Raw genomic sequence first — 25,717 nt, forward strand, 5'->3', positions numbered from 1 at the left:
AGATTTACATGGTTTGCAAATTGTCTACGTCCACGGGAGCTACAAAAGATTTTATTACTTGAAGAATCTCTGTAAGGTTTTTACTCACAACAGTACACAACTTCACCATTACAACAAGTCTAGAGAGTTCTTTGTAACAACAGTGATGGGTGCCGAGAGCCTCTCTTCCAGAACGACTCCCTGCTGCCTCTACCAGCAGCACTGGAACGACTCCCTGCTGCCTCTACTAGCAGCACTGGAACGACTCCCTGCTGCCTCTACCAGCAACACTGGAATGCCTCCCTGCTGCCTTTACCAGTAGCATCGGGATGCCTCCCTGCTACCTCTACCAATAGCACTGGGATGCCTCCCTGTTGCCTCTACAAGCAGCACCATAACGCCTCCCAACTGCCTCTACCAGCAACACTAGAACGACTCCCTGCTGCCTCTACCAACAGCACCGGAACGCCTCCCTGTTGCCTCTACCAGCAGCATCGGAAGGACTCCCTGCTTCCTCTACCAACATCACCCACTAATGCCGATGTAGAAGTTCACAGAACCCTGTGACCAACCCTGTTTCTATTGGTCCCGAGCTTCTGTAAGTCCAGAGGAACTCTTTGTTTCTCGTCGTGACCCGAACTGCTTTGTTCCGGCAGCAGCGTCGAACGACAGCGCTCACGGGGCCGAGTCCCGAGCCTCCTTCTACCGGCAACATCATTGAACGACAGTGCTCATGACGCTGAGTCCAGAGCCTCCTTCTGCCGGTAACAACATCAAATGACAGTGCTCACGATGTCGAGTCCCGAACCTCCTTCTGCCAGCAACAATGTTGAACGGCAATGCTCACGACTCCGAGTCCTGAGCCTCCTTCTGCCGGCAACAGCGTTGAACGGCAGTGCTCACGGTGCCGAGTCCCGAGCCTCCTTCTGTCGGTAACAACGTTGAACGGTAGTGCTCACGGCGCTGAGTCCCAAGTCTCCTTCTGTCGGCAACAGGGCCAAACAGCAGTGCTCACGGCGTCGAGTCCTGAGCTTCCTTCTGATAACGGCGCCGCTTCTCACGATGGTGAGAAGCCTCCTCTCTTCCGGCACTGGCAACGCTCGTCGAGCCCCTTTCTGTTTCTCAGTCTTGAGATACTCTGTTCGCTTCCCTCTCTCTGTGTACTAAAGAGAAGAAGAATCGACATAAATGAACGACACTTCATTTCATCGATTGAGTGCAACATACGCAACAAAGAAAATAGGAATTGTCCTCTGGGTCCCTTGGGCCCACCTCTCTGACGGTGCCCATCTAGTCGAGTGTTGTGGACCAGACTCCACCACTCAACAATTCTCCCACTTGGAGACTGGTACACCAATTGCATTGCCCTCTTCCTCAAATATGATATCCTCCACATCTACAACTCACTACCCCTGCCTTCATGCTAGAAGACCAACTGAAGTTGCGTACAACTTCAGTTTCTCAAGTATAACACCCTTCATGGCCAACTCCTACTTGCTAGAATTTTCATCTTGCAAGGTTTCTTCGTAACTCTGCTGTTCTCCACCATCTGCGAATTGCAGCTGCAGGAGTGGACGACTCTGGATTTGATTGCAGCATAATAGATTGGTATCATCAATTTTTTGTATCTTTGTCAATCTCGAAAACTTGCTGGGATTACGTCTGACACAATCCAATTTTGAGTACATCAATCCGATTTCCAGTCAGCATCCATCTTATTTCGGGAAGTTGCTGGTAGATAAGAGTTTGTATATCATTGCTCATTGCAGAAGTCATCATCCATTTTTGGGTTAGCCTCGTTGGCAACCTTTTGGAAATTGGTTTTGTTCAGTTTAACACAACTATCTCAAATGACTAAAATACTTTCTGGGTATATAAGTACTACAGGCTAAACATGAGATTATACAATCTCAAAGGAATTATGACCTTGATCGAGTTGAGGAGACATGAATGATGGGGTGTAGACCAACATAAACCCCTATGGATTCAAATACAAAATTATCTACAAGCACTGGAGAAGATGTGGATATCGAAAAAATTCAGACTTGTGGGAAAATTCATTTATCTTTGTGTAACAAAGCCGGATATATCATATGCAGTAAGTGTAGTCAGTCAATACACGAACCCCGACTTACTCATTGGCAAACACTGGAAAGAATATTGCGATACTTGAAAGGAGCTCCAGGAAGAGAGTTTCTCTATAAAAACCATGGTCACGTCAACATAGAAGGGTTCTCAAATGCAACTGGGCCGGATCCCCAGATGACAGAAAATCTACTTCGGGGTATTGTACAATGGTTGGAAGGAACTTGGTTACATGGAGAAGTAAGAGCCAGAATGTAGTTGCAAAGTCCAATGTAGAAGCAAAATACAAGGCTATGACACACAATTAGAGTCCAAGACTTAAAAATAAGTCCTAATATAATTAAACAACCGAATATAACTAAAATACCTTTTAACTCAAACTCTTATGTGAGACCTTCTTCTATAATAATTTTAGCCTTGTAAGATTTCTTATTGCGATAGTCATATAAAGTTCTTTTATATTTTTTCTTCAACAAAAGGTATAATAGTAGAAATGTAAAGTTACAAGCATTGATCCCCACATCTAGCTCTCGTTCCAGTAAAAAATGCAGAAATCAAGAAGCAGGAGTGGGTTCAGACCTTCCAAATTCCTCCACATTGATGCTGCTGAATTCAAGAACAACCATTGAAAATGTAAGCATTTCTGGATTTCTTTTATGATACATCAACCTCCGTTGGTAGAATGGTATCATTTTATATATACAAATGCATTGCTATTTCCGTACTTCTCCTCCCATGCAGAAAAGAAAATGAAACCTCGCTTCTCACGAGCTCCTCTTAAATAATAATGCCGGTGACGGTCCATGTTCCGGAAACCAGGCCGAAGATTCGAGTTTGACTTGGGCTAAATTCTTAGCTGTTCTTACATGATTGATTAGATTCCAGTGAAGAATGAGAAAAACGATTTCGCTCTTTTAAATTCTAGAAGCGATGTCAAAAATCAAAGTCACAGCGTTCAAACAGGAGATGACAATGACCGCCCGTTTTAAAACCTGGGTCAGGTTGGATTGAGTGAACCGGGTTGAATATGGTCCGGGTCATGGCCAGGTCGGAGTTGCTTCAGGCATCTTCTAAGAGAATCTGTTGTGTTGTGGACCACATAATCGGTCGTTCTACGCATATAGTGGAAATGAACCGAAGGGAGGAAAATGGAGGCGAGCTGGAGTCGATGAAGTCATCGTTAACCCAAAAAAATAAAAATAAAAAGTGTATTTTCAACGGACAGTGGAAACGCAGAGAAAGGGAGGAGAGTATAAAAGCTGTGTGAGCAGAAAAAAGCAGCAGCGCATCACACTAAAAAAACAGCCGCTCGGTTTTCTTCCCCCTTTCCCCTTTTTTTCTCCTTTTTCCCTTCCCCTTCTCTCATGGAATCCCTGCAATCCCCCGTGATTTCGACCCAGCCAACCCCATTAAGAATCCCTCTTTTCTCTTCTCTCTCCCGACTCCCCCTCCCATGACTTCCTTCTCCGTTTCTCCTCACCTCTCGCTATGCGGTCTCCTCAGTTCATCCGAAACGGCGAAACCCCGCCTCGTATTCCCACCGCTCCCAATTTCCACTCCACTGTTTCGCTCCAAAAGCTCCGCCGCTTTAACTTGCTGATCCTTGTCCTTCGGGTCGCCACCTTCTGCTTCTCCCTCTCCGCCGCTCTTTTCATGGCCACCAATTTCCGCTCCGGTTCCGCTAAGTGGGTTCATTTTGATGCCTTCAGGTAGGTTCTCCTCTCGCTTGCATGCCTCGCATTTCCACTCTGTTTCAAGTTAGTTCATAGTAGTGGGACTACTTTTGATTTTCTTTTATGTTCTTTTGCTTCTTCGACTTCTTCTTCTTCTTACGGGAAGCCCTTGTGTATACTCTTTAAATGATTCAATTCAGATTCGTTCTCGCCGCGAATGGGATCGTCGCAGTGTATTCGTTCTTCGAGATGGCAATTTCTGTTTGGGAGATTTTGAAGGGGAGTACTCCTTTGCCGGAGGTTGTACAGCTCTGGTTCGATTTCGGTCACGATCAGGTACCTAGTTTTGTGTTAAACAGATCTTCTCCTTGCGAGCCGAGCTCCCGTTTTGAATTTTGAAAATTTTGGGAAATTGAACGGAGCCGTTCCCGTTCCGAGGCCTGCACTTCGCACATGAGCTCAGAGCTTAGAAACAGCAAAATGGGCCTCGTGGAGCGGACCATGAATAGCCCGTTTATTCTGAGCACTGTGGGCCTGTTCAAACCTGGAATCTCACTGCGAGCTGTTTCGTTTTGTTTTTGGGTTTCTGTTGGCAGGGGTTCGCGTACCTGCTGCTGTCCGCGAACGCCGCGGGCACGGCGGAGACAAGGAATCTCCGGGGAGGAGACATCTGCTCGGCTGACGATGCGTTCTGCATTCAATCGGCCATCTCGGTGGCGCTGGGATTCACTGGTTTCTTGTTCCTAGCATTGGCGTCGTTGCTGTCCGGCTTCCGTGTCGCCTGTTTTATCATCACCGGCTCCCGTTTCCATCTCTGAATTCCCTCTCCGGATGCAGCGAGAACCTGATTTTTGTCCCTGTTTTATAAAATTTAATTTTTATTTGCGTAAAGTGTATTCTGAGTCTGTTGCGAGCCCCGATCCCCATTCTTTTTGCGTACCCTTTTATGAATTCGTTACAGGTTATTATACTGGAGTTAATCATCACTGGTGTGGTTTGAGATTTTTGTCTGTTTGTTATCATCTGTAATTGATGCAGAAAAGTCAGTTGATTTGGAAGATTAGCTTATCAAATTATCAATAACTTCCTCTGGATGTAGAGGTGGTGGTGCTTTTTATTTTTTTGTTCATCACCATTCGAATTGTTCAAATGGTTAGGATTTCATTCAAACTGTTAATCCCACTTTTGATTCTAATGCTGCGTTATTTGAATAGTAAGAGAATTAAGATCTTGAGACCAACATACATAACGAGTAAAAAATCTTACTTATATGTGGATTTACCTTTTTACCCACGCATTATTTATTAAATAAAAATCAAAATTACCCTATTAGCTTTTGATAATTAGGTCATACAATCAATTTGCCTATTTCAAATAAAATAGACTATTGAATAAATTCTCATTATGCCTCGCTACAGGAATCAAAACCGAGAAAAAGCTTCTATTTTACTGGAACAAAATTGCCTACATTTACTCGCATCCTTTCTGACGGTCCAAACTACTTTCTCTGTATAGCTACCGAGAAAGCACAAAAATTTATGATCGCTTTTGCAGCGGCACGGCAAATAGCAAAACTAAACAGAATTCGGATCATTCTTTCTGCACTTTTCTTTTCAGAAAGGCCTTTCTAGAGAAAGATCGAGAGATCTAATATTGGACAAAGTTGGCGATTTCCGAAGACGGGTAATCTTTATGTTCTTGATTTTTCATTATAAACGCCTGGTCAATCCAACTAACTGTTTCGGGTTTTGCTTGATTTCGGCTCTATCTAGATTTGAACCGGTCTTTGTTGATTGTTTGGAGAACTAGGGGTTAAAATAAACAGAAGGAGCGCGGAAGATCACTATTCTCTGCTTCAGGCCGTTGACATGGATCAGTCTAAAAGCCCTTTTTTTCTGACTAAATAATAAGATGAACTTTGGAACTCAGAATGTAGAAATTATCGGTTCCTGGGCTCATTTTTTGTTTAATATACGGATAAATTCTTACAGGGGACTATGATAGCTTCCTGGCATATGTTCAGATCAACCTTCGAAGGACAGTTGGTTGTTTCGTCACACTCATTATTTGATTTGCGTTAGTGTAAGTGTTTCTCATTATATATAGAATTTATTGCCACTTGTAGAATCGTTTCAGCATCCAATCTTGTACCAGCATGAGCTTGATATCATGACTACAGGGGGGTATACTTCGGTAATAGGTGTACGTTCAAACACAAGTTGTCTTCCTTAGAAGAAAAGAAATTGCGAAGTCAACATATTCCCTAATATTCACGATTTTTAATTTTTTTTGTTTTATTATATACCCATATGTGGCGTATGCTTCTGTTCTTTATTAATTAAAACCTCAATGTACTAAGATAAATCGTCATTTAGTCTCTTCAATGGGGAAATGCACATAAGCATTCTCCCAACATCCATGCACTGATACATTGGTTCAGAAAGAAAGAGATATTGACTGATTCAAAGGATTATTTGTAAGCATGACATCTTTACTTACTTCAATATTGATGTTTGCAGAGCATAACTCACAGGCGTCACTCATATTTGAACTTTGATCATAAATCGGACTTCCTTTTTTGAGACAGATGAATTGAACTTCCTGAGTGACTTACCATGCAAGTTTGGCACTACCTGCTGCACCTATGGTTTGCAAATAGATGAAAATGATGAGTCTAGAAATTGGCTCAACCACCAACTTTTTAAAAAGTTGAGAATGTGAGTTAGGAGATCTAGTGGACAATTCCAATGGGGGATTCTCTGCACATATCTAGTTCTAAATGGAATAAGGCAGCATCTGGCATCACCAGTAAAGTGACATCCAAGCAACATGTTGTTGCTACAAGGACCAAAACATTTTCGTGGAAGACATTAAATCACTTGCTTTATACGAAGAATCTTGGTTTAGGAGGAGGATCAGCTGAACAGATAGTGGTTTTCCTAGCTAAAGTTGCTGCTTTGGAGATGGTCAGAAGGTTATCCCAAAGAAAGTGTCCATTTATATGGAAGAGCCTGCAAGCATTGCAGATTCTATTGTATCCTCCCTTTAAGTGTGTACAGAAATGGGCTCCATTCAACTTTTTGGTGAAATGCATGCAGGTTTGTTCAGATGTCACTTTGCTTGGTTATTTCCTTCCCCTGCATGATTACTTCCAAAAGCTCTATGTGTGAACTTGTCCCTATGGTGTTTCTGTCTTCAATTCAATCAATTGGTTTGGTCTTAAAGAGCTGAGTTTGGGTTCTAATCTTTCTCAGAAAAGTTATATTTGGTACTAAACTGGATATTTGTTAGGAAAATATGATTTCACCTTTGAGAAAATTATTCGATCGTCAGACCTACTGCTATATCGATTTACTCATTAGCATCATCATTGTCTCAGTTCCTGCGTCTACATATTCCTTTTAATAATATTGTTTCTTTCTGACTCTTTTACTTGAAATTTCTTTCTTAGAGACTTTCAAGACCTTTGCTGCTACTCTCTGTTGCCACAGCCTTTTCTGATCCATCAGATCAATCTAAGAAACCCACAGATCGTGAAAACAAATCTCAACCAAGTGCAGAGGCTTCTGCTTCACAGTCAACTCCTGATATCAGGTATTGATTGCTACTCTGAAATGTCATGTTATCATATTTTCGTCTTGTATGTTTAAAATACTGTAGATATAATGGCAATATGGATTCTGGATGGAATTATAATTAAATTTGAAATAAAGAAAAACTATTAAACTCCATAACACCTTACTAACTGATTCCAGCCCAAAATTTAAATAATTTAATATATCTTTACTTACGTCTATACTCCTCTTGGATTCATTGTTGCTTGAGTCATGACTTACCTTAAAGATCTGTACATGTTGAGCAACTGTCTTACGTTCCTTCTGGTACATGTTCGTGTAGTACATCTTAAACTTGCCGCTCTTTCATTGTCATATGTTTTGGATCTGTGGCCCCATGAAATAATGAAGTTGCACAGGAACAGTTATTCTCTTGTGCGATGAGACTGCATAAGTATTGCCTACTTTTGAGCCCGATGACAAAACATAGTAATTTACTATACTGTAATTTCAGCACATCTGAATTAACTTACCCTTTTCCTGTTAAAATTAGTAGATACTAATAGTAATCAACTATACTGCATTTTCATCATATCTGAAATAACTTACCCTTTTACTGTTAAAATTTGTTGATTCTTTAGTATAATGGTTTACAGTGGTACTATTGTGCACTTCATCTGTTATGCCCTCCAACATATTGCCACTATTATAAAAAATTCAGAACTAACATATTGAAGACACAGTTGGAATATTCTTCCTCCCTAATCAGCCAAATACAAAAGTAAGCTTCACAATTCAATAAAACTGGTTTACTAAATGAGATGGTAAGCTTAACAAATAACATATATATATATATATATATATATATATATGAGAGAGAGAGAGAGAGAGAGAGAGACAAGTTCCTTCCCAAATTAACTAGCCACTTAGAAGGCCTATAACTTAACCTTATAACCCAATATAATTTCATTACACTTATCAATGTGGGACCTTTTCTAACTTAAAAACTCTCCCTCATGTCTAGGCTTTCATGTAACAAGCATTAGATGTGGCCTCAAACTCAATGGAATACACAACATACGAACTCCTAACAGGGCACAAACTGGGCCTCCACTCATATGACATTTTTCTCTAAATACCACTTTTGTATTGAGCCTGGTTCCTTCTCAAATTAACTAGCCACTTAGGAGACCTATTACTTATCCTTATAACCCAATATCATTTCTTAATACATATCAACATTAGACTTTTTCCCTCTCAACAAGATAGACAGTGAATTGAGTTTTTGGCTTGATGGCCATAGGTTTTTAGTGAGGTCTTGGATTTGAGTCGCTTGAGGTTGAGAGGTTCCAACTTTAAAAAAGAAAAGTGTATACATATTTTATATGCAGTCCCTCAGATTTACTTCTTGGAGTGATTTTTTTTGAGGTTTTATTTTTATTTTTTGGCATTCTTTTGTTCCCAAGGGTCTACTACGAGTGTCAGTTTTTCAGATTATTTCCCTCTTCAGAACAAATTTCTCAACTTAGTACTTGTTTCACTTGGTTATATGAAACTAATTTATAAAATTTTTGGTGATTGCATGTGTTATTAGGATCTTAGAAGGACCATCAGAGAACGTTGCTTCTGAGAATTGGTTGTCTGAACTTCTCAAGGAATTGGAAAATCAGGGAATTAGCATACCTGAGAGGTGATGAACTTTTTCTTCTGGTTCAGGTTTTACAGATGAGTGCTTCCTCTTAATCTGTTATTTGTTACTTGTTAGCCAACCATCAGTTTGGCACTTAAATCTCTCCCACTTTTCCTTTTGGTAAATTTGATTATTGGTAAGAATAGTCATGCCTCAGGAATTTCCTAGAGTTTAATTGTCATTGAACTTTTCATCAGTGCAGAAGAGGTGCAGCATGAGAGTTCAGTGAGAGCATTTTGTTTTTTCACAATTGAATAAAAACCGAGTCATCTTTGTGATGCTTTGTTGTGGAAGAACTTTTAGAAATATGGCAGGTTGTTATATCTTGCTTTAAGAAATCTCAAAAATGCACACATAAACTTTTTAGTTATATTTTCTTTTCAATAGTAAAAAAAATTGCATTTATATTTTCTAATAACTGTTTTCAGAGTTTGAAAATGTGAGAGATGATACCATGCATACATCTTTTGTCAGCTATTGTTGAGTTGTGCATGGTAGGATTTTCATTTTTTTTTTCTTTTTTGAGAAATAGGATTGGCATTCTTGATTGCCTCTTAACTTATTTTACAATTTGTACTTTGTTCTGAAGAATGGTGAACTACCTGGCCATTTGTTCTGGATAAGTGTTTCTTTGTCCTTATCTTCCTCGATGATAGAGAATCAGCCATTGTTGGAAGCTTTAGCTTTTGAAATGGGCCATCTTTAGCTGGATTTGTTCAAGTCTTTGTTAAAGATCATAAACAAGCGTGTTTTGATTTAGATTTTGGAAGGTAAATGTGTCAATATTCTTGTCCACTGCAACGTTGATTGAGTGAGAAACTGTTTGAGTTCTCAATGTTTGTGGATTTTGCTGTTGTTGGAAACAATATAATCTCTTCTGTGAATAAGAATATGTCTGCACCTTATTACTTAGTTCTCCCTTTCACTAGTTCGTCTTCTTCTTCTTCTTCTTCTTCTTCCCTAAGTGAAGAGTCAGGAGACATGTGAAAAACCAGCACATGGATCTTGAGAAACCTAATAAATTTGATTTTAATGGTATGCCTCATCTGATGTCCTTGCCTGGAGACTGAATGCTCATTTTGCATAGGTATATTTTTTATTTAGGTTTGTCTACTCTGAGAGTTATGGTAGTCCTCGATGGAATACTTTCAACTTTTAGAAATTTTAAAAATTAAACGGTTTGAAAAAGAGAGGGCAACTTGAGTTAGTTTTTTTTTTTTTTTTTTGATTGGTTGAATTGCGCTAATATGTGAAAATAAAGTGATTTGGGAGAAAATGAGAAAAAGAAGAGAGGAGAAAGAGAGGGTAGCAAGCAGCCTTGGCTGCATTGAATTTTTTGCCAGAAAGGCACGGGCTTCTTCTTTCTATTTCGGGCTTTAACTGATTAATAAAAAAATGACAGAAATACCCCTTGATACAAAAATTAACATATCCTAAAATACATCTCTGATTTGAATGAAACTTGAACAATAGGAATATAAAAAAATTATCTATCTAATAGACATAAGCTAGGATAAAATGTAATATAGGAAATGACCAATATACCCTGAATTGGTATTTTCAAATCCCCCCTCAAGTTGGAGAGTAGATATTGAACAAACCCAGCTTGTCATAGAAGGACACATGTTCACATCTTCCCAAAGACTTGGTAAACACATCTCTCAACTAGTTTGAAGACTTCACATATGGAGTTACCACTTTCCCTTGCATAATTGCATCTCTAATAAAATGACAATGTTTAGTTCTCTCGTGGAATATAGGGTTGCTCACAATAAAGCGGGAAGCTTGATTGTCATACTTCATAACCAAAGTTTTTGGTATAAGGAAACTAAATTCAAAACGAACGGACTTAATCCACATAAGCTCACTAATTGTGTGAGCCATTGCTCTATATTTAGCCTTTGCACTCGACGTAGCCACAACTGTCTGTTTCTTACCTTCAAATACTTTAAAATCCTCTTGGTAGCTTCTAAATGCACTTACTGGAGATTTTCCATAAATTGGCTCACAACTCCCACAATAAAGGATATATCCAGCCTTATAACGTAGTATAAATCAATTTACCTACCAAGTGTCTATGCTGAGTTTTGTCCTTGAGAGTAAGGCTTTGTATGCCATGGAAATTATGGTTGACTTCTATGGAAGTGTCTCCAGGTTTAGCACCCAACAAACCATAATCCTACAACATACCAATACATATTTTCTCTGAGAGAGAACAATACCTTGTTTACTACGACTTTAATGCTAAGGAAGTACTTTAGGGAGCCCAAATATTTCATCTTAAAATGTGTGGCCAAGTACTTTTTAAGTTCTGTAATGCTTCAAGATCATCCCTAGATAGTATCATATTATCTACATAAACCACCAAAATAACCACACCGGTCTTCTTATTGAGTAGGAATATAGAATGGTTGCAATGGCTTTTTTAGAAACCAAACTTCATCATTACTATACTAAACTTCTTGAACCATGCCCGTGGACTTTGTTTAAGTCCATAAATAACCTTCTATAATTAAAATATTTACCCTACTCTCCCCTTGAGCGACATACCCAAGAGGTTGCTCCGTATAGACTTCCTTATGTAAATCACCACACAAGAAGGTGTGTTTCACATCAAGCTGAAAGAGAGGTCATCCTCTATTAATTGCCATAGAGACCAAGATATGAATAGATATAAGTTTGGCTACAGGCGAGGATGTCTCAAAAACATCAAAACCAAAGGTCTCTGTGTTTCTCTTTGCCACCACTTGTGCCTTGTGTCGTTTAATAGAGCCATTAAAATTATATTTAATGGTATAAACCCAATGCCACCCCTTAATAGCTACCCTTGCCGGTGGATCACATAGATGCTATGTACCTTGAGACATTAAATTTCATCATCCATAACCTGTTTCCACTCAGGAGAACACAAAGCAACCTACATTGAATGAGGGATACTGGAAGTAGACAAGGACATAACAAAAGAATTAAAGAATGAGGACAAGAAATGAAAAGACACATATTTTGAGATGGGATGAGAAATACAAGACCATTTACCTTTTTCAAAGACTAATAGGCAAGTCCAATTCTGACAGAACGAGACTTGCAGGCAAAGAGGAAGACGATTGATATAGATGAGAGTTGTACCAAATGGAGGCACTGTTGTAGCATGAAGACGTCGGTTGTAGACACGAAGAGGCATAGAAGAACCTGATGGAGCTGGTACATCCAAAATAGCTATAGGAATTGGACTGTCTAAAGATGATGATTTAGAAGAAATAGGAAGCTCAACAGATGTTGAAAAATATGAAGTATGTTAAAATAAAGTGACTTCAACTGATGCATATGTCATTCATCAGATGAGGTCATAACATTTGTACTCCTCTTGTTGATGAGAATATCCTAGAAAGACACATTTGATAGACCATGGTGACAACTTATCAACTGAAGTCCCCAACATATGTACAAAACACATCCACCCAAAAACATGACGAACAACATTGAACAACTTACAAGTTGATTTCAAAACCTGCAGAGGAACTTGACCATGCAAAACAGAAGAGGGCATGCGATTAATTAAGAAACAAGAAGTCAAAACTGCATCCCCCCAAAATGACTTAAGTACATTCTTGTGCAATGTTCGAGTAACCTCAAGGTTTTTGTTTTTACGTTTTGCGACACCATTTTGTTCAGGAGTATGAGGACAAGAAGTTTGATGGGCAGTCATGTGTCTCAAAAAACAATGAAAATTTTTGATTAAGATATTCAAATCCATTATCAATAAGAAGAACACAAACACCAAATTGATTCTTTATTTTATTAAAAACTTTCAGGAATACATCAAATATTTCGGATTTCTCCTCTAAGAGATACACCCAAGTTACTCTACTAAAATCATTTATAAACGACACAAAATACTTGAAACCAGATAGATGAGGAATTCGTCATGGACCCCATACATCAGAATGGACTAATTCAAACAATTTTTTTGCTACGACTAGAGCTTACTGTGAAACTTGCTTGAGGATGCTTTCCCAACTGACAAGACTCTCAATCAAAGGAAATATCTATTGGCAAAGAAGGGAAAGACTAACACAACTTGATTGATGTTGGATGTCCCAAGTATAGATGCGATAAGTCAGTAGGAGTAAGTGCCACAACTTGAGGAACAAAAACATCATCCAATAGGTAGAGCCTTCATTTCTCATGTCCGGAGCCAATCATCCTCTTCATCTGTTAGTCCTGAAAAACACAAGTAGTAGGATAAAATGTTACTGAATAGTTTAAAGACTTAGTAATATGACTTACAGACAAGAGGTCGACTAAAAATTTTGAAACAAACAAAATTGAGTCTTAAGAAATTTTTGGAGTAGTATGAATAGTACCCTCCTCTTGAATGAGAGAGGTGGACCCATCAGCTAAAGTAACTTGACAATATGTGAAGGAAATAGATTAATAGATTGAATTAAGGAGGACATACCTGACATATGGGTAGAGTTTCCTAAATCAATGATCTGGGAGGGAGAATGAAACACATTTAGTACAGTCATACCTGTACTTTCCATTGTGGCATTTGTAGAGGATGAAGGATGAAACTAAAATAGGAGAAGTAGTAAATGGTGCAATCAACTGGCGTAGTCGTTGTATTAATTGCTGAATCTCTTCATACTATCTAGTGTGAGAAGAAGTATCTTTTTCTATGATTATGGAATTGGCCTAGGTTGGTTTACCAAATATCTCTCAACATTTATTAGAAATATAGTTTGACCTACAACATTGAATGCATTCCGATCCCCTCTATCATTTCGGCCACGGGTAGAGAAAGAGCAATCTCTACCTCTAGTATTAACACTATGAAACTGATCATTGGGCTTACCAGTAGTTGACTGAAGGTTAAGAGTATCAACATCTGATATACTTCCATCTTTTTCATGTTTATTCACTACTGCACCTTCTACCCGTATAACTCTATTCAAGGCTTGCTCTAAGGTGGTCACGTCCTTATTGGCCAATAATTGGGCTCTAACGGTGTCATACTCATAACCCAACCTATCTAGAATCCAGGCTACCGAATCTAATTCTCCTTCTTAGGATTGTCCTCAACATTCGCTGTAAATGGATGAAAGGTGTTGGTTTCTTGTAGCATCCATCCCATCTCAGTGAAATAATCTATCACCGATTTATCCTTGTGCTTCATATTAGAGTACTTGACATGTAATTCATAGATCGTATGAAAATTAGTCTCTTGAGATAAAATAGACTCCAAGGTAGTCCACATTGCCTTTGTTGTACCATAACTCAAAATCTGATCATTGAATCGTATCTTTTTTTCTTTTTTTAAATAATGCTGAGTTATATTAAAAGGCTCAAAAGAGTAAGATTACAAGGAGGGGGAACCGTCCCAAACAATGAGAGATTGTTGGGAGGTTCCAAATGTAGCTAGCCTATCAGCCAAAGAATTGACTGACCTAGGAATGTGATTCTAAGTACAATAAATGGAAGATACAATATCTGCAATAGATGAAATAATTGGCCAATGCCGCCAAGGGAGGGAGACTGAACTAGAGCACCAGCTGATGATCACTTTAGAGTCCCCTCCCCACGCACACAGCGGCCGGTCTAGGGCATCCTAGAGCATTATCATCAAAATTTGGCTTAATGCAATCACTAGGGGGAGGCTCCCACTCTGCAATGATCGAAATGTTCTGGAGACCCTCCATATGGGCTAGAAGACACCAATTCCATCGAAGGGAAACACTGGCTTGAGGAGCAAATTCCTTTTTGGTGTGGAGCCAGCTGGAAACCATACCCATGGCACAAGAGACTGTACTATCCAGATTGTTGAACTTGGAATTAAATCTCCGATTATTTCTCTCGAGCCACAGACACCAAGGGATGTGAGCAAGGCATGCAGAGAGCAAAAGCTTGCCAATTTTAGTTAGGCGAGTCCTCAACACCATATGAAAAGTGCCAAATAGATCCTGATGGAGGCCCACTTGAATGCCAATTTTCTGGAACACTGCCATCCAAACTCTCCATGAAAAGCCACAATGTAGAAGAACATGTTGAATTGACTCCTCACATATGCCATAGAGGGGGCAAGTACTATCTGGGGTAGTGATGCCTCTCTTGTGAAGATTGTCTGCAGTGAGGATTTGTTCTTTTATGGCTATCCAAATAAAGAATTTTACTTTGTTAGGTGTTGAGAGTCTCCAGGAGAGATTTGCCTTGAGCTTTGGTAGACTGGGGACAACTTCCTTGATGTGGGAATAGGCTGAAGCGACAGTGCATTTACCATTGATGGCTTTCAAATCAATTTATTTGGCACTCACTCCCAGAGGATGGTACTATTGAGACTGCCTAGCAGTAAGCAGAAGGCTATAGATTCATCATCATTCAAGCTTTGGCGGAATAGAAGACTCCATGAATGATTACTCCAAGATTCTGCTACCGGGCATGATAGGTCCATAGCAATCCTGGAAAACCTCGGGTATTCATCAGAAAGGGGACGGGAACCGCACCACTCATCGGCCCAGAACAAAAGAGTTCTCCCATTTCCCAAGTAGAAGGAGGTCACGGCCTTGAAGGTTGGAAGCGGCTTATAAATGGATTTCCAAATTGGGGATAGACGGCGGGGAGCGCTTCCCTCTCTCCACCAATGCCCTGGAATCTGAAGATAGTAGCACACCATATTTCTCCACAAATTTATATGGTTGGCATTAAGGTTCCAAATCCACTTAAGCAAGAGGGCATTATTCATATCCTTTGTAGGTCTCCTATCTTGCCCACCCCTATCCCGAGGCTGACAAATCTCCTTCCAATTGACCAAATGGTATTTGAACGTGTCTTCTAAACCTCTCCATAGGAAGTGACGACGAATAGCATCAATCTTTGAGCACACGAAGACTGGACACTTAATGAAAGACGAGATAATTTGGTAGGCCAACCAAGCAAGACTTTAACAGAGTGAGTCGACCGCTGTGGATTGCAAGTTGCTTCTCAAATTTCTCGATAAGAGGGGACCAAAGCCCAGCTGTGGGACGAGAATCAAAAAGGGGGAGACCCAAATATGTAGCTGGTGTATTTTCTAGATAGCATCCCAGGAAATTAGCCATATCTCCAAGCTCAACCTTGTCAATGTAGTATCCCAGAAGAGTAGTTTTCCTCTAATTTATATTCTGACAAGAAGCCAACTCAAATAGACGAAGAACTGCTCTCAACTTCTTGATTTGATCCATGGTGCCCACACTAAAGCAAATGGTGACATCCACAAACTGAAGAATCGGAATATCAAAAGTTGTTGTATCCGTTGTGGGGAGAAGCCACCCAAATCCCTAGGTCGAATAAATCAGAACCGCCACCACATTGAAAAGTAGAGGGGACAGGGGGTCCCCTTGACGGCTGCCCCGAGTGCCTTTAACATAAGCACACACTGTACCATTCAAAAGATTCGAATAACTGGCCGAGGAGATACAACTTTCGGTCTAAAACCTCCACTTAGCACCAAATCCCATTATTTCCAAAAGAATATCAAGAAGCTTCCAATTGACTTTGTCAAATGCCTTTTCAAAATCTAGATTGAGAACAAATCTGGGAAGCTTCAAGCTCTTGAAATGATGAAGAAGCTCATGACAAGCCATAGGGGATTCCAGGATGTTCCTCCCTTTGATGAAGGCACTCTGCCCTTGGTGGATAGCAATTGGAAGAACAGCTCGGAGACGATTGGTAAGAAGATGCACAATAATTTTATAGGTGCTGGTGGTGAGGCTGATAGGCCGAAATTATGAAGGAAGCTCTGCCCCGTCTTTTTTGGGAATAAGGGCAATGAAATGAAGCCCCTATACTCTTGAAAGAAATGCCCCGGTGGTAGAACGAGTGAACCATGTGTGCTATGTCTTCACCGATGAGTGGCCAACAAGTGTTAGTAGAATTCACCATTAAATTCATCCGGGCCTGGAGCATGATCAAGAGGGCTCCCTTTGAGAGCTCAGATAGTAAACACTCTCAACCTATTTAGATAACCACGATCTGGTTGAATGGATGAAACTATGTGAATTGGTCAAGGTCTATTTTGATGTATTTGAAGGCAAGAAGGATGGCTAAATATATTATAGATGATCCCCTTGTACCAATTATTGAAGACTGGGAAGTAGAAGACAATCTAGTTATGACTTAGTTGGTGAACAATATTAAGATATGATTCAGTGCTCTGGATCGTGCTCCAATAAGTAAAAAAAGGGGAAAAAATGAGATTTTTACCCTACCAGTTCAAATTTATTGGAAGAACCTTCGATGAAGTTGCTGAAGATTGAGAAAGAAGCTACAAAACTAGAAGAAATCTGCCCAAGATTGACGTTACTGCTCTACTACCATGAAATAAAGTGTTTTGGGAGAGAAAATGAGAGAAAGAAGATAGGAGAAAGAGAGGACAGCAAGCAGCCTTGGCTCAGTGAAGTTTTTGTCAGAAAGGCACGAGCTTCTTTTTATTTCGGGGTTTAGCTGATAACTACAAAAATGACAGAAATATCCCTAGATACAAAAATTCTTATATCTCCTAAAGTACACTTCTGATTTGAATGAAACTTGAACCACAGGAATATAGAAACATTATCTATCTAATAGACATAAGCTAGGATAAAACATAATGGAGGAAATGACCAAAATACCCCCGAACTGGAATTTTGACAATATGTATAGATGACTATGTAATTTTTTTTATACATTTGTTCCTTTCCTTCTGACATGCTGCTGATATCTTTTTGTATAATAATGTATTCGTCTTAACTCTGCAGGATCACTGAGGATGATCTCCATAGGTTCTATATGGCAGCTAATGGTGAATTTCCATGCTTAGTTTCATCAGTTAAGAGAACCATACAATGGAGGGAGTCTTACAATATTCTTTCTACTCAAGAATTGGAAGTTTGGTCCCACTTGGTCTTTTGGCATGGGCGTGATGTGGAGTTTCGACCTTGCCTAATTGTTCGTCTAGGCTTGGCTTGCTCTAGTTTAGCAGCTCATGAAAGGCCTCGCTTTGCTCAAGCAGTAGGTATGGAATAAATTTGTCAATGGTTAGCATCATTTATAAAGAAGATGAAAGAGAAATGGAATAGCACCAACGTGTGTTGATCCTGGACAGTGGGCTCTCAACATGTGTTGGTTGTAGACAAATGGTCTTTGAGATTCTCTGAGGGAAACAATTTGAAACACAGTTGAAGTTGAATGGTAGTAGTTGTTATACTGAATGGTGAACAAATTTGAGTTTCAGAAAAAATAAAGATCACATACTTCCTGGTGACACTCTCACACTAGGAACACCCCATGTGGACAATGAGCCAAGGGTCAAACCACTTTTCAAAATAAGCTAATAAATAAAAATAAGTATCTTAAGTAAGAGAAGCTGGCCAATAATTATAAGCTCCTCTTTTGTTTTGTAGTATATGGACTAGAGAGAATTATTATGACGGTTGCATATTTTGTTAACCTCAACTGAACTGTTGTTTTTTGTTTTTCTTGCAGTCTCCCAAATTGAACATGGTGTTTTGTATCTGGTTAATGTACAAGATCCTCGAATTACAGTACTTTTGGATTGTGAAGGGGTATCTGCAATAAGATTCCCTCTGCAAATGATGAGATCATTTTGTTCCCTTGTGCAATGTCATTACCCAAATCGACTGTGTCTTTTATTTGTTTTAAAGCTTCCACCAGTTGTTCGAGTAATTGCACAAACTTTATTTCAGGTAAGTTTGTTGATCTTATTGGTGCCATTTTTAAATATATACTTACTGGACTTTATTCATGCACTTTTCATGTCTCTAAGGAGCTCAGCAGTGGGTGCTGTAGCTTTCAGACTTCAAGGTTGAGCTTGAGGCTGTTGCCACTTAGGTCCCTTGTGGAAGCATTAGCTTGCGACAGCTTTGGCAGTCTTGATGTGGATTCTGCTTAGATGGTTTGTGTTTCCTGGAAGTATCTAAAAAGGGGGTGCAGGAACTTAACTATAGTGGGTAATCAGCCTTAAGAAAGCATAATTCCTTTCTTTTTTGGAAAAAAAGAAGCAATCTCCATTTGCAGTAGTTAATCCCACAACATTTTGGACGTTTACTTTAAAAGAAAATTTTTTATATGTCAGTGAGAGTACCAGTAGTTTCAGCATGTTTATATTAGTCTATGGTTCAATTTTCATAGCATTTGGACATGTAACTAATGAGATATAAGGAGTTCTTGTATGAGGAAAAAATAGGTTTTTTTCTCTCTATTCACTTAATTTAATAAAAGAGAGATGGGGCTCAACTTTTTGCCCCAACAAGAGCAGCCTATGCTCTTCTCCAGAACTCTCCCTCTTTTTTACTTTTTCTCTCTCAGCTCTCTTTTCTTCAATATTTTACAAGGTATCAGAGTAGTGGACTCTGATTACTAGCCCGTCAAGCTCCTCTTCTCTCCATTAAACACTATGAAGTCATAGAAAGGGGGATTTCAAGGTTTGATCTTGACTGGTTCACAAAAATTTGAATTTTTGAGTTCTTTCTTTGTCATAACCCTAGGGTTTATGGCTTCTACTACCTTTGAAGCAGTTTGATGCTTGATTAGAGCCCCAAGAGGGACATTTGACTTGGGACTATCCCATCTGTCTGGTGCACAACCCAATCCTAGGTTCAATTGCCTGCATAATCATCTGATAGGCTGATGTCAACCTATTTTATGGAGTTTTTGGTAGTATAAAGGTGGAATTGGAAGATTATTGTGATTATTCTATGATATTGGGGGTGTGTATATATATATATATATGTATGTATTTCAACAAACCCTAATTTTGTGAAGTGGAGCCCACATAGTTAGCGCAAACATCTTACTTTTGTGAAGTGTGTAGTTGGTTTATTTGGCTATTACTTATATCTATATCCTAGTGAGATTATTACTCCCTCAAGAGATTTTGGGGGGTCAAAAAGGAAAGATTCTATTTTGATTACTACAAAAGGATTGAATGGAAACAATTATTTGAGTTGGTCTATGTTTGTTCGAATTTATCTTGAGGCCAAAAGGAAATCAAAGTTTATAAGAGATGACCTTCCAATACCACTTACAGATGATTGGGAAGCAGAGAATAGTCAGGTAATGACATGATTGCTGAACAGTAAATTAGATCATGAATTGTGAAACAAATGTCCTTGAAATCACTATATGTATGGGAGAGTAATTTGTTTCGTGTCTATGAGCTGCATACTAGACTCTTTAGTCTTAAGAGAGAGGAAAAATTGCCATTAGTTACTACAGTGAAATGCAAAACATACTACAAGAGATTAACATGTTCCATCCGTTCATTACAAATGAAAAGAGACTTTGAAAGCAACAAAGACAGTTGCATGTTGCAAAATTTTTAGATGGGTTGGGACTAGATTTTGACGTTGTTAGGGTTCAGTTGCTAGCCTCAGATGATGTTCCATTGCTCTCCATAGTCTTTAATAGAATTATGCCGGCAGAGACTGCAATTATGTCCAACAGAAACAATGATCATAAAAGTGTTAATGCATCTGTATTTAATTCGTTTGGTTAGTCAAAGTCTACTCGAGGCTGTGGTGGGAGTGTTAGAGGCAAAAATGGTTCCGATAGAGGAGAGCAAAATGATGGTAGAAGTGGTAGAAAGTATGTTCATTGTGGACGCACCGACCATTTCTCTTGCAACTGTTGGATTAAGTTTGGCAAGCCTACTTCGGCAAACTCATTGACTCATGACAAAACTGCGCCCTCAATCAGACACATGGTATTTTCCAAGAGCCCAAGATGAGTTGCAACAACTTGCTCGTGCATTGCTGAGCTGACCTCTACTTTAGCTCCTTCCTCTTCAGAGTCTGTTGCACAACCTTCACTTCCTATAACTATCCTTGCGTGTTCAGATATGTCCGTCCTACATGTGCGTCCTTTTGTCTTCTTGTGTAATTGACTCAAAAACTTCTACTCATATGTTAGATATGTCTTCTTTATTTACCAATTTGAGGGATTCGTCTCTAGATAAGTATGTTACACTTGCTGATGGGTCCGTATCTTCTGTTCAGGGAGTGGGTAATATCACACCTACCCCATCTGTCTCTTAAATTTGTGTAGTTCATTCCAAAGTTTCCTCTTAATTTAATATCTGTTAGTCAACTTACTAAGTTTATGAATTGTTATGTAACTTCTATCCTTCTCACCGTGTGTTTTAGGATCTCATGACGAGGAAGATGATTGGTTCTATGCCTGAGGGAGGAGGACTATATCACTTGGAAGGCTCCCCACAAATATCTTCATCTGCCATTCAAGTTGCAGTTTGACCCTTCAACTGGCATCTATGACTTTACATCCTTTTCCAGCGAAGTTGGTTCAATTATTTCCCACATTTCCTTCAAGTTTATCTTTTTAATGTGAGTCATGTCAATTGGGCAAGCATCATCGAAACAGTTTTCCATTGAGTCAGATGAAAAGTAGCAGATTGTTTGAAATTGTTCATTCTGAAGTATGGGACCGTGTCCAGTTCCTAATATTTTTTGCTACAAATATTTTGTCTTTCATTGATGACTTTAGTCACACTAGTTCGGTTTATCTCCTATAGGGAAAATCTGAAGTATTTGATATATTTCAAATATTTTATAAGGAAATAAAAAACCCAATTTGGTGCATTTCTTCAGATTCTTCGTACTGACAATGGTTTAGAATATATGAATCATATGTTTACTGCATTTTGTCAACATCATGGTATATTTCATCAGTCATCTTGTGTTTTTATTCAACAAAATGAAGTAGTTGAATGTCAGAATTTGCATTTGTTAAAGTAGCAGAGACAATGCTTATTCACATGCATGTGCCTAAGTCTTATTGAGGTGATGTGTGCTTACCGTGTGCTTTCTTTTTAACATGTTGCCCTCGTTTGTACTTAGGGGTAGAATTCTTCTTCAATTACTAAGCTCTTCTGCTACATTATTTCCCTTGTCTCCTCATATTTTTGAGTGTGGAAGTTTTGCCCATGCCTTTGGTATTTCTAGATAAACTGTTTTCACGTGTTGCGGTTAAGTGTGTTTTTCTTGGGTATTCTCAAACACAGATTGGATACAAATGTTTTTTGCCCTTCCATTAGGAAAACGTTTGTACAAAAACATTTGTGCTATTGATGTGACATTCTTTCAGGATGTGGCCTCTTTTCTTCTTCTAACGTAGTTTGTCCTTCATCAGTCACAACCCTAGGTGTTGTTGCTCTTGCCCTTGTGGAAGATAGTTCTTGTCAACCACAGTTTGTCATTGTATTTTGTGCTATTGATGTGACATTCTTTCAGGATGTGGCCCTTCTTTTCTACTTCTATTGTAGTTTGTCCTTCATCAAAAGGTGTTGTTGCTCTTGCCTTTGTGGAAGATAGTTATTTTTAGTTTTTTGAAATAGAAGTGGAAGATAGTTCTTGTCAACCACTGTCTGTCATTGTGGCAAGCATCAACAATTGCAGGTTCCAATATCTTCTTCGTCTTGAAATTTTGAGTTAATTGATTTACATCTTCCTATTGCTTTTCTTAAAGGAGTTCTTTTGTCTATTCTCCAACCATTGTCCAATTATGTCTCATTTGATTCCTTATCCACATAAGTAGTTTTGCTTTGTCATTGTCTTCCTGTAGTAGTCCTTCTGTGCAGGATATTCTCGTCTCCTCAATGGAAGCATGCTATAGATGTTGACGTGGGTCTTGATTGATAGAGTTATGTGGAGTTTATGTGATGCTCCTTCAGGTGCTAAAATTGTGCACAGTCATTGGGTATGCATAGTTAAATTCAGAATGAATGGTTCTATTGAGTGATATAAGTGTGGTTGGTGGCTAAAGGGGATACTCAATCATACGTCTTTGATGTTTTTGAGACATGTTGAGATATTTATATCGACTGGGCCAGTCCTTGTAGATTTACCTGTTGTGCTTTCCTAATAGGTTCGAGCCTTTTAGCGCACTAGTTTCAACATGGTATCAGAGCAGGTTGGTTCCGAGTTCGAATCCCGCTCCCGCCGTTTTCCACGGCTTGTTCCCCGTGCTTTATACAGGCCCCGAATTTGAATTTCACGGGTTGTCCCGTGCGGGGGAGTGTTGAGATATTTATATCGACTGGGTCAGTCCTTGTAGATTTACCTGTTGTGCTTTCCTAATTGGTTCAAACCTTTTAGCGCACTGGTTTTAACAAGACATTTCTCCCAAGTTGCACGATTGACATCTATTTGTGTACTTGTGTCCATTATTGTCAACTAGAATTTGTGACTCTTCTAGCTCGACATTAAAAATGCTTTCTTGTATGGTGTGTTAGCGGAAGAAGTTTGAATATGTTGCTTAGGGAGATACGAAAAAGGTATGTAAATTGAAGAAGGCAATTTATGGACTTAAATAGTTCTAAGGCATCGTTTAAGAAATTTAGCCAAGTGGTGATGTCCTTCGGTTTCTCGTGGGGCCACTATCATCATTCTTTATTTGTCATGAAAAGGTCATGATGATATAGTTTTGTCAGTCTAGTGATATGCAAGGTATTGAAGAGGAAAAGCAACACCTGGCTAAACATTTCTAGACTAAAGATTTGGGTTCCTTGAAATACTTCCTTGGGATAGAAGTTGCTAGAAGTAGGGCTAGCATCGTGTTTACATGGAGAAAATATGTTACTGGCATGTTATAGGAGTATGGTCTATTGGGTGCAAAGTCCATAGAGACACCCATGTAAGTTGAAAATGGCCTTCATGATGAAAGCAGTGATGAACTCAATGATAAAACTATATTTTTTAGATTACTTGGAAAACTGATCTATACCAGTGTCACAAGACCAGATATATCATTCTCGGTTAGTGTGGTAAGCTAGCTCATGGAACACCCACGCAGAGTTCATTTAGAAGCTGCTCAAATAATACTGAGATATTTAAAGGGGCCATCTAGAAGGGGACTGTTTTTTAAACCTCACAATCATCTAAAAATAATAGCTGTCTTAGATGTTGATTATGCTGGTTCCAAGCTTAACAAAAAGTTTACTACTGCATACTGTGTATTTGTGGGGGGAAACTTAGTAAGTTGGACAAGCAAGAAACAAGGCCTGATCTAGTGCTAAAGCTGAGTATAAAACTATGGCTCATGTAGTTAGTGAGTTGAAGTGGGTGAGATCAGTTCTTCATGAATTTAGTTTGCAGGTTGATGTGCCTATGACAATGTATTGTGATAACCAGGTTACCATTTTTATTGCTAGCAACCCGATATTTCATGAAAGGGCCAAATACATTGAAGTGAATAACCACTTTGTTTAAGATGCAGTATGAAAAGGGAAGTTGCTACTCCTTATGTTCGATCATGTGATCAAGTTGGTGATGTCTTCAATAAAGTTTGGGACATTTTGTGACAAATTGGGACTTTTATATATATATGCTCGATCTTGAGGGGGTGTTAAATATAATGTATTGGGTAGTTTGGTTATTTGACAGAGTTTACAATGTCAGTGAGAGTACCAACAGTTTCAACATGTTTATATTAGTCTATGGTTCATTTTTCATAGCATTTGGACACGTAATTATAGAGGTATATGGAGTTCTTATATGAGGCATAGAGAGGTCATTTGCTCTCTACTCACTTAAGTTAATAAAAGAGAGATGGGGCTCGTCTTTTTGCCCTGTCAAGAGCAGCCTACTCTCTTCTCCAAAGCTCTCCCTTCTTCTTTTTACCTTTTCGCTTTGTCAACTCTCTTTTTCTTCAATTTTTCACAAAAAAACAACAGCAGAAGTTGTTGCATTCGAAAGTACTTTAGAAATTTTAGCTTTGTTGTCTTTATTTTGCCAGCTCCTCCTCGTCAGGATAAGCAAGTTTACTGGGTGAGTCACTGTGTTTGACTGTTGTTCTCGCTGTATTATATCAATTACTTATTTTACTTATCTTCCAGACAGGGCCATGAAAACTTTCTTATCTGAAAACTTTCAAATCTAATGACAAATTTTCTACTACCTTTGGACTCTGAAATAGGTATAGGTGAATAACTTTTCCATAAGTTTCACTGAGATGCTAGGAAATTGAGCGTGCATTTTTTTAAGACTTTACGTATTTCTATTTGCGTTACTGCTGTTTGTTATTAGTTCTACACCTTATCCTGTGATCAAAATTTGCTCTTCAAATGTGTGGAAATCTTGATTCTGACATGTGCATTTGTTTTTGTGTTTTCTTGTAAACTTGCCAACTGTTTTACCATTGCAGGTCTTAAAACCAACGACAAGGCAAAAATTGAGGGTGTTGGGAGAAGTTGACCACAAGATTCTGGTTGAACACCTTCAGACAATTCCGGCATTCCTTGGAGGCGAATGCACATGCCCCAAATGCATGGCACTTGCTGTTGCCCCTCGACAGCGTCAGATTGAAGAAATTGCAGTAAATAATTCATATCTTTCGGATGCAGGCTCTGTGGAAGAGGATCCTTCCCCTAACAACCTCATGGTGGATGGTCACTTTGACCGTGTCCTCAGAACTGTTGTTGTTGGTATTCTCATGTTCTGGATTTTAATTGCTTTAATTGCAGGTATGTATGATCCCGATACATTTGCCCTGTTCGGGTCTGATACGTAGACTGCATCTTGCAGCTCCCTTGTGTTCATTTTTTATCACATAAAACGTACCACTGATGAAGCTAGGCTTAGTTTTGGAGGAGTGTGGAGAAACTACTGCTCCAAAAGTTGATCGTTGTATATATCTAGATCAGATTAAAAACTATTTGTAGTAATTTCAATTTTGCTTGCTTAGCTGAA

At 39.1% G+C, this 25,717-nt stretch overlaps 2 protein-coding genes across 7 annotated transcripts; both read left to right on the forward strand.

The window, feature by feature from the left end:
* Positions 1-3,365: 3,365 nt before the first annotated feature.
* Positions 3,366-4,854, forward strand: LOC137942430 (CASP-like protein 4C1). The gene is made up of 3 exons (XM_068788068.1): positions 3,366-3,773; positions 3,938-4,073; positions 4,334-4,854. The coding sequence occupies exons 1-3, from the start codon at positions 3,553-3,555 to the stop codon at positions 4,553-4,555; spliced, it is 579 nt and encodes a 192-aa protein (XP_068644169.1). The 5' UTR covers positions 3,366-3,552; the 3' UTR covers positions 4,556-4,854.
* A 380-nt stretch (positions 4,855-5,234) lies between these two features.
* LOC137940911 (phosphatidylinositol/phosphatidylcholine transfer protein SFH8) lies at positions 5,235-25,717 on the forward strand. Of its 6 annotated transcripts, none has more exons than XM_068786026.1 (8): positions 5,235-5,420; positions 5,510-5,819; positions 6,257-6,835; positions 7,189-7,331; positions 8,886-8,981; positions 17,753-18,009; positions 18,480-18,700; positions 25,173-25,717. In XM_068786026.1, exons 3-8 carry the CDS (start codon positions 6,485-6,487, stop codon positions 25,536-25,538), a joined length of 1,434 nt encoding a protein of 477 aa, XP_068642127.1. In that variant the 5' UTR covers positions 5,235-5,420; positions 5,510-5,819; positions 6,257-6,484; the 3' UTR covers positions 25,539-25,717. The 6 variants fall into 6 exon arrangements, with proteins under 6 accessions (XP_068642127.1, XP_068642160.1, XP_068642135.1 ...); XM_068786059.1 differs by having other exon boundaries at positions 6,325-6,835; XM_068786034.1 differs by having other exon boundaries at positions 5,547-5,819.

This window comes from Aristolochia californica, unplaced genomic scaffold (assembly GCF_029961685.1).
Source record: "Aristolochia californica isolate CCGP_79_NKW_82.1479 unplaced genomic scaffold, dmAriCali1.0.hap1 SCAF_10, whole genome shotgun sequence".
NCBI lineage: Eukaryota > Viridiplantae > Streptophyta > Magnoliopsida > Piperales > Aristolochiaceae > Aristolochia > Aristolochia californica.